The 9781-nt window shown below is 40.7% G+C and overlaps 1 protein-coding gene across 1 annotated transcript in view; it reads left to right on the forward strand.

The window, feature by feature from the left end:
- CCDC147 (coiled-coil domain containing 147) overlaps positions 1 to 9781 on the forward strand; it is a 153675-nt gene that overhangs the window by 41615 nt on the left and 102279 nt on the right. Inside the window, exon 9 of the mRNA XM_006831481.1 lies at positions 457 to 648. Within this exon, the coding sequence (XP_006831544.1) occupies positions 457 to 648 (192 nt within the window). The remainder of the gene's footprint in view (positions 1 to 456; positions 649 to 9781) is intronic.

Below are 9781 nucleotides of genomic sequence, written 5' to 3' on the forward strand. Positions count from 1 at the left end.
ATCCACCCTGGCTTTGGGGTGCCTCATTGTCTCCCTCCTTCTGTTTGTCTGTGTATTCTTTTGCTATCCCTATCGCCGCTGGATCTCCCCTCCTCGTGAACCAAATCCTCGTGAACCGTACCCCTATGTCGAGGCGGGTCCCCGACATATGACCTTAGACGTTTTAAGCAGGTAGCTTAACCCTTTTCAGTCTTAGTTTCCTTTTCCTGAAATGGAAATGATACATTGCCTGCTTCTTAGGGATGGTGTGGTCATGTAGCTCATTTATAAGCACATTTAAAGTATGTTGTGAAAAATTAAAATTTTTACATCTTAATAAGCTGGGGAGGAATATAATTATTTTTATTCATCCAAAAGACAATATATCTAATTATTTGGGACATGAGGCAGGGTCTAAAAAAAAAAAATTCCTCAACATTATGAGTAATGTGGCTACTTTGTTGTCCCTATTTTTAGAACATGCTTAAGGCGGTCAGTGCGACCCAGAAGCAGATAGACCTGGTGAAGCTCCATGAACAAGCCAAGAGGAACCTGGAGGAAGAAATCCAGAATTACAAGGAAGAGGCTCAGAAACAAAGAAAGATCATCTTTCAACTGGAAAAGGAGCGAGATCGATACATCAATGAAGCCAGTGACCTTACCCAAAAGGTAAACCCTCGTCAGTAGTATGTGTTAAGGGGCAGGAACACCTGTCTGCAATTCTGACTGTCACAAACTGTTCCAAAGATGGATTCTTCAGATTTCAGTTTGTGGTGTACATAGGTTTTAGAAGACTTACGTTGACAGAATCAAAGCTGTTCTCGAGCTAGCTGCGGGCCAGCTTGTGAAATGGACAAGGTTGCCTTAGCGTTCTCTCAGTCCCCTTTTCTGGACCCCTCTTCCAGCTTTTGGCTGTTTCAGATGCACCAGGGCAGTCACCTCTCAGTTCCTTGTTCTCAACCATACTTGTCAGTATGGTCCCTTCAGAGCAAGAGGGCTTCAACTTAGAGGAACACATTGCTTAAATCAGCCTGGTTAAATTAAGTTGTGAGTGACTGTTGGCATCAGTTAAATGTATCACATAGTCAAAGAACACTTGAACACGATTGTGAACCTAAGGCCCCTGGATGGCACCAATGGCTTATGTTCCACTGCTAACCTAAAGGTTGGCAGTGAGAATCCACCCTGCAGCATCACAGAAGAAAAGGTCTGGCAATGTGCTTTAGATTCTATTATAACCAAGAAAACCCTCTGGTGTACTTCTGCTCAAACAGGGAGTCACCGTGAGTCAGAGTCAACTCCAAAGCAGTGGGATTTTAGGTTTTTATTGTGAACCTAAACCCCACTAGTGGTAAAAGTCCATATGCTAGGTAGCTGGGTTCTAGATCTCTTCTACTTGCAAACTGCTTCAGAGGGAACAGGTTTCGGGCAGGACCATTAGGAATGATTTCGGGGATTCATAGTTTTCTTTAACCAGTTGTCTTGTACAGTGTGTACTTGAAGCACAGAATACTCACCAGTATACTCTTCAGTAATGGCATAAGGTAGTGGTTCTGGGACACAGAGAAGTTTTAGTGATGAAGCTGAGAAAAGAATCTGGGAGAGAAGCCTCATTTAGTATTGTTTTTCTAGTGGCATGTTGTCTTCTAAGCAATGTTAGTCCTGTCTCCCATCTTCTAAGTGAAATCCGCAGTCATTTCCACCATGCTCTTCAATGCTTAAGTCTGATTTATTTATTTGCAGTGGAATCTCAAAATAGATGATAAAGGGGATAGCCAACATTTGAGTAATAAGCATAATGCAGTCGAGAAATGAGCTTTACTAATGGGAAGTCAACTTCTTCCCACCTAGACGACATAAGTACTGGATACAAGTTTACAGAATGTAGCATTGGGTACATATGCTCAGGACAGCCCTGGCTGGACATCTTCCTTGTAAAGATCCCCCAGGAAATCTCTGACTCTTGATTGGGAGCCATGAGAATAGAGCCTAGTTTTCTCCTGATTTAGTCATTCTAGGAGCTCTGTTGCATGATTTCCTGACTCTGGGACAACTGGAGATTCAGGCCCAGCTGTTTCCTAGCCTGAATTAGCACACTAGCCTCTGTAACAAACAACTTACTTTGTAGCAAATAATTTCCAACATTCAGTAATTCCCAGCAATAAGAATTTATTTTGCTCACATTGTTGTCCTTTGAGGGTCAGCTGCAGCCCTGCTTGGCATCCTCTCCATTCTGAGCTGGCTCTGTCTGGGATGTGCTGGTCTTTGGAGAGAGGGCCAAGAGTGAGATAGGGGGATCTTGAGATTCTCATTGAGTTTCTGCTGTCAGAAAAAGACCAGGGCACCTCCATGCAAACTCCACTCGCTGAAGCAAGCCTCATGGCCAAGCATGACATCCTGGGGTAGACTAGGACCCTTCTAATTCAAATACTTAATACAATCTACTGAAACCTTCTACTTCTCCTTCCAGATAATCTTTCTACTCTAGGCTGCCATGATGCCACCATTAGAGCTAACTCATAGTAAATCCCAAGCTGGTCTTGTTACCCCTTGGTTTATAAATCCCTGTCAACTCTTGGTACCCTGGGGACAGTGTTTCCCAACATTTTTGACCTCACAGTGCATAAAGAAAATAACATGTCTATGGCACATGGGAAAAAGAGGAAAAGACTGCTCAAGACTGAAGGGGATTAACCTAGGGGCACCAGCTGCCTACTCTATAGTAGAATCACTGTTCTGGCACACACCTGTAACCTGTACCTGGTGTGGCTATTGAGATGCTCTGACCTATGGGCTAAAGTCTGTGTATGCTCTCCCTGGAAAGGCCTTGCTCCTCTTTGTATGACAACCTTCTATTCATCCTTCAAGACCCAGTTCAAATGCCCATCTTCTTAGTCATGCCTACTCTGACTCCCAGGCAGAGCTAGTCCCTCCCTGCTTTATGAGGATTTGTTGATATCTCTAGAATGGAATAGTTATTTATTTGCACATATGTTTTCATCCCTTCACATGAGCTCTTAGGAGCAAGAACCTTGATCTCATTCATTTTATTTCCAGCATCCTGACACAGAATAGGTGCAGCCACCTTTTTGTAAGTAAATGGAGAGGCAATGCGTGGCACAAAGCAGGATGCCATTGATTTTGATAAAGGGATTTGTCTATTGGTCTTCATTTTCATGTAAAGGAGAAATACTGGTACCACATTTCGCTGTTGACTGTATTATTATTATTATAATGTCTAATGTAGTGTACGGAGCTCTGGTAGCATAGTGGTTATGAATCGGGCTGTGAACAGCAAGGTCAGCAGTTTGAAACTTCCAGCTGTTCCGCTGAAGAAAGATGAGGCTTTCTGCTCCCATAAAGATTTACAACCTCGGAAACCCTGTACAGGGTCGCTCTGAGTCGGAATCGACTCCACGGCATATAACAACAACAGCAATAATGTAGTGTAGTGCTGTAGGTTAAGAACTGAACTGCTAACCAAAAGGTTGGCAGTTCAAACCCACCAGCCACTCCTGGGAAACCCTATGTAGGGTTGCTATGAGTTGGAACTGACTAGAGGGCACTTTACAACAACAACAACAATAAGGTTTAACTGCATAATGTTGTATAATGTCCTACCTAAATAATCAGAGCACATGTTCTTCATACATTCTTAATCAACAGCAACTTTCCTATCACTGACTTAACCCCTGACAGCATTTATCATTATTTGATACATTATTATAGTGGTGGTGGTTACATGTTATGAGTCAGTTCTGACATATAGCGACCCTGCATAGGGTTTCCAAGGCTGTAAATCTTCACTGGAGCAGAAAGCCTCATCTTTCTCCCGTGGAGCAGCTGGTAGTTTCGAACTGCCGACCTTGAGGTTAACAACCAGACTCATAACCACTACACTACCAGAGCACCTTATACATTAGTATGTTGCTGTTAAAATCATATTTTTTCAAGTGGGAAGCATGTTCACTGTATGTGTCTGATAAAACATAGTGAGAATTTATTTATGTGGTTTGATCCCAGTTGTTAACTGAGCTAACATTTGTAAAGTACTTTGAATAATTTTGTTACATAGTCAATACTGTGTAACTAGATCAATCAATCAATTCATTGACGGATGCCCCAGTGTTTTTTCCCCAGCATGGCATTTGAATGCAGTTATTCCCAACTCCTTGCTAACAGTCAGTAAGGTGCAGAAAATATGAAAGCTTTTCATGGCATCAAGCACTCAAGATGGACCTAATGCTAAAATACGAGATAAGAGAATGGATGAGGATTATAAAGCCAGCTGAACCTACTTGGACCCCAACCATCTCATTTTAGGAATTTAACTTGGCATTTGCAAATGAGAAAGAAGGAGATTCCCTTTTGTGCCAGAATTTGGCTGGCTCAGAATCCCCAATCTTTTCTTATGCATTTGTTTTAGTCAACTTGCCATAATAATGCTGTGTAATAATCCACCAGAAAATCTCAGTGCATTCAGAAGTAAGCATTTATTTTGGTCTCCCACACCTGCAGTTGACTGAGGTTCAGCTGATCTGGGCTGGACTTGGCTCTTGTCTGTGGGCTGGCTTCAGTTTTGTTCCACATGCTCATCATCTTAGATGCATGCTCTTCTCATGGTGAAAGGAAGGCGGGGTGCAAAGGACCAACTCAAGCAAAGGAGCACATTCCACACCTTAGCTTTGTCTAATAATGTTCTCTGACAGCTTATTGACTAATGCAAATATTAACAGTGTGGACAAGCATACTCCTTTCCTGGAGGCTGGCGGGGGGTGGGGTGGGGTGGGCGAGTGGATATTTGCTGAACCAGAAGCTAATGTGCTACAGGGTTTTGTCACTTTTTATCCATATGCTCCTTTTCTGGGCTGGACTCTGAATTTTAATTATTCAGATCAATTGCAAGGCATGAAGAATGGCATCATAAGTTGTCCATCATATTTACTCCTTTCCAGATGCCCACAAATCCTAGGCAACACCCTTCCTAGTGAATTATTAAATCTGCTGAACCTATTGCACACAATGCGGTTAGCTCATATCAGGACCCCTCCATTTTCAGTCTAAATATTAAACTTCTGGAAATCTCCTCCCAGACATTTTATACGCCAAAAAGCATTCTTTTACAACTAATCTCTTCCCGCAAATTCCTTACCTCTTTGCTCATTTGCCTATAACAGTGTCAGAGCAGGCTGTTCTAGATAGATGATGCATATTATTAAAATGAATAATTATGGGCTTTCATGGGCTTAGAAGTAAGCAAGGAGTGCAAAAATTGATTAAAGTATGGAGCAGTTTTCATGGCAGAATCCTGGTGAGGAGCATTCAAGGAGCAGATTACAACTTATAGGGTTTGTGTCAAAATGAGGGAAACATACTATATGTCATGGCTTTCATAGAGAAAGAGTTTGATCTATAGAAAAAAACCCAAGTAGACTTATTATTAAGTATTAATATTATATAATGTATCCTGTAATAAAAAGAGATGATCATTTATTAAGTGATTAAGTTGCTCTACACTAGGTACTTCTTATGTGATGACATTAATATGTAATATCAATCATAAATCACTAAATCCTCACAATAGCCCTATGAGGTGTAGGCACAGTTATTACCCTCCCCCCATCTTATAATCTAACACAGTACATTATCAACAAAGGAATACAACCATAGCTACACTTCTCTGAGTTTAGGACTGAGGATACAATAAAAAAAACAAAGTAAGGAAAACTTCAAATTTCCCAGGCCGGGGCACATAGGTGTATTTTATTTTTGGAGAGTGAGGTTTCTTCAGTTTCATTATGAGGCTAGAGGCATTGATTGTCAGCATTCAGACCACTGAATGACATCAGAAAAACTTACTGGAGAAGTTTATTGTACTGATATTTCATCAAATGTAAGTTAAAGGCTTCCAAATTCAGTGACCTACTTCCTTATCCTGCCTCAGTCCTTAAGGCGTTTTGACTATGCAGAAGTATTATTGATTTTGATCTCTGACTGTTGTTGACAGGTGGTTTTAACAGAAAGAGAAGTTAGGAGTAGGTTATAAGCTAGGACTGTGTCCTCATAGTGCGTTGTAAGCATTTCCTGGGTTCCTCCAGAGTAGCCAGCCTACACAGGCTTGGGGCTCCAACTCCCTGACTGTAATAAAACTTTCTATATTTATTTGAATGTGATTTATCTCATGAGTTGGTTTGAGGTATCTGAAAGAATAATCAATTAATTAAGCTTCAGACCCACAGCTGGCATCCTCATTCTCTGATAGACAATTTTTTACCAGGACAGTTTGCTGATGAAAGAAAGACTTTGGACTTCTACATGACATTGGTTTGAATGATTTCCATCAAAATAAAATGAGTCTCAACACTTAGAATGAAATTGCTTTGTAAATTGTCTTTTCTTCTAGTTTCAATACTTAGGTAATGTTTTCATTGTCATTTAATGTAAACCCTTCTCATCCTCTTGGTATCTTGATGGGTTCTTGTTACTCCCAGCTTCAGGCACCCAGAAACTAGTTTGTGATTTTGTGCATGGTTCTGTGTAGAAAGAGGGGCAATGATGCAAGCTGGGTGCCCCAAAATGAAATATCCTTGGCTACATCCTTTCTCTGGAACATTATTCTCTCTTGTTGTTGTTGTCAGGTGCCATGGAGTCGGAACCGACTCATAGCAACCCCATGCACAGCAGAACGAAACAATGTCTGATCCTGGGCCAACCTCACTACCGCTGCCACACTTGACGCCATCAATGATGCCACCTGGCTGATCCATCTCGTTAGGGGTCTTCCTCTCTTTCTCTGACCCTCCACCTTACCCAGCATGACATCCTTCTCCAGCAACTGTTTCCTCCAGACAATATGTCCTTAGCCATCCTGGCCTCCAAGGAGCATTTGGAGAGGATTATTTTTGTTATAACATCTCTCTAAGTGATTGAAAACAACTTTTTTTTGTCTCTGATATGTTGCTTGATATTCTGCATGCTGATGGTGCTGTTCAAAGTATTTTCAATCTGTTAGTTGTTGTTGTGAATTGCCATCGAGTTGATTCCGACCCATAGTGACCCTATATAGGGTTTCCAAGAAGCAGCTGGTGAGCTTGAACCACCAACCTTGCTGTTTGTTTAACTGACCCCCCAAAAAAGTGATGTGTTGTCCATAGAAAGGCTAAATATACTCCTGGTGTGGCACTGTCGGATCAGCACTGGATTGCAAACCACAAGGTCAGCAGTTCAAACCCAACAGCTGCTCCTTGGAAACTCTCTACAGGGTCACTCTGAGCCGGAACTGACTCAATAGCACTTAGCTTCAGCAGCACACTGCTATTCTTTGAAAAAAACAAAAAACTATGAACCAAAATAACAGATCCAGAAATGGGGCTCTTATTTAGATTTCACTTTGATTTCTAACATTTACATTTTAGTTGACAGTGTTGGTGGTATCTTAAAATGTTGCTAATTACTCACTTTGAAGGATTCTAAAGATACAGGGATGCTATGAGTTGAAAACATCACTCATTTGTCAATTTGTTGTACTGTGATGGCTTGTGTGGTACTGTGATACCATACCATGTGTACTGGTATTTTAAATACCAGCTGGGTCACACATAGTGGGCAGATTTTAGTGGACCTTCAGTAGGAGAGGAGGATTACATCTGAATGTTTAGACACTGAGAGCCATATGAGTAGCAGTGGAACACTGTCAGCTATATTGCCAGAAGATGAAAACATTCTCAATAGCACCAGAACATAGTCAGATAGAGTGCTGGAAGATGAGCACTCCTCAGGTAGCTTCCAAAATATGACTAAGGAAAAACTGTCTCCTCAAAGTAGAGTTGACCATAATGATGTGAATGGCATAAGTTTTTACGACCTTCATTGGCTGATGGGGCAAAGCTCAAAATGAAGAGCTGTGAGCATGCATTAATAATCAGAATTAAGAATGATTAATGTACAAAGTATGAATCTAGGAAACTGGAATTTGTTCAAAAATGAAATGGAATGCATAAAGCTCAATATTCTGGGCATTAGTGAGCTGAAACAGACTGGTATTGGCCATTTTGAATCAGACAATAATATGGTTTACTATGCTGGTGACAAATTGAAGAGGAATGGTGTCACATTCATTGTCAAAGGGAACATTTCAACTTCTATCCTGAAGTACAATGCTCTGTGTGGTAGCATAATATCCATACCCCATACTTAATACCATTTTTATTCAAATATATGCACCAACCACTAAAGCCAATGATGATGAAATTGAAGAATTCTACCAATTTCTTCAGTTTGAAATTGATCAAACATACAATCAAGAGGCATTGATAATTACTGGTGATTGGAATGCAAGGTTTGGAAGCATAGAGGAAGGTTCAGTAGTTGCAAAATATGGCCTTGGTGATAGAAATGATGCTGGAGATCGCATGATAAATATTTGAAAGACTGACAACTTATTCCTTGCAAATAACTTTTAAAACAACATAATAGGTGACTATACACATAGACCTCACTAGATGGAATACACAGGCATTAGATTGACTACATCTGTGGGAAAAGATGGTATAGAAACTCATTATGATCAATCAAAATAAGGTCAGGAGCAGACTGTGGAACAGACCATCAATTGTTCATGCAAGTTCAGGTTGAAACTGAAGAAAATTAAAACAAGTCCACAAGAAACAAAATATGGCCTTGAACATATCCCACCCAAATTCAGAGACCATCTAAAGAACAGATTTGATGCCTTAGATACTAATGACTGAAGACTAGAAGAGTTGTGGGATGACATCAAGAATATCACAGAAAGAAAGCAAAAAGGTCATTAAGATGGCAGGAAAAAAAGAAAAGACCAAATGGATGTCAGAAGTGAATCTGAAATTTGCTCTAGAGCTTAGAGAAATTAAAAGCTAATGGGAGAAATAGGAGGTTAAAAAAGCTGAACAGAAAAATTTAAAGGGCAGCTAGAGATGACATAGTCAAGTATTCTAATGACATGTACAAAGACCTGCAATTAGAAAACCAAAAGGAAAGAACATGTTCAGCATTTCTTAGCTGAAACAACTGAAGAAAAAAATCCAAGCCTTGACTTGAAATGTTGAGGGATTCTATGGGTAAAGTATTAAATGATGTAGAAAGCATCCAAAGGAGATAGAAGGAATAAACTAAGTTACTGAATCAAAAAGAAGTGGTCACATTATATAGGTTTTCATTGACCTGGAGTATGGTGAGACCTGGGGACTCCTGAACCCATGGACAAGGACATAGCCACAGAGGGCTAGAGCTGAGAGTGAAGCATCCAGCTGATATGAAATGAGGGGAAAGGCACAAGAAAGCCCAAACTTGCAGAATAGTAACCATTTGACCTAGCTTTAATGGCTGGATGATCAGAACTCAACTAGAGGAAGATTTAAAAAAAAAAAAAATTATAAAGAAAACAAGTGTAAATCACCACAATTTGATGAACTTGACCTATACTTATGGATGTAGAAGCTTAAAATACCAACCAAGAGGGAAGGAGTCTTCACAGCAAAGGTCATCTCCCACCACCTCTGTACACAGGGTTGATAGGGATGGGCAACTTAGACATTGAGTACCTAAAATGGAGGGAGGGGCTGTAAAGGCTCGAAGTGACTGACTTACAAGTTTTCAAGAGAGAGTTTAGTTTCAGAGTGTGTGGGGGAAGGCAGAATCCCCACTGTGGTTTTCATCCTGGAGTTCTGGTAGTGTAGTGGTTACGCATCAGGCTGCAAACCGCAGGGTCAGCAGTTTGAAACTACCAGCTGTTCCATGGGAGAAAGATGAGGCTTTCTGCTCC

Source organism: Chrysochloris asiatica, unplaced genomic scaffold (genome assembly GCF_000296735.1).
Source record: "Chrysochloris asiatica unplaced genomic scaffold, ChrAsi1.0 scaffold00003, whole genome shotgun sequence".
Lineage (NCBI taxonomy): Eukaryota > Metazoa > Chordata > Mammalia > Afrosoricida > Chrysochloridae > Chrysochloris > Chrysochloris asiatica.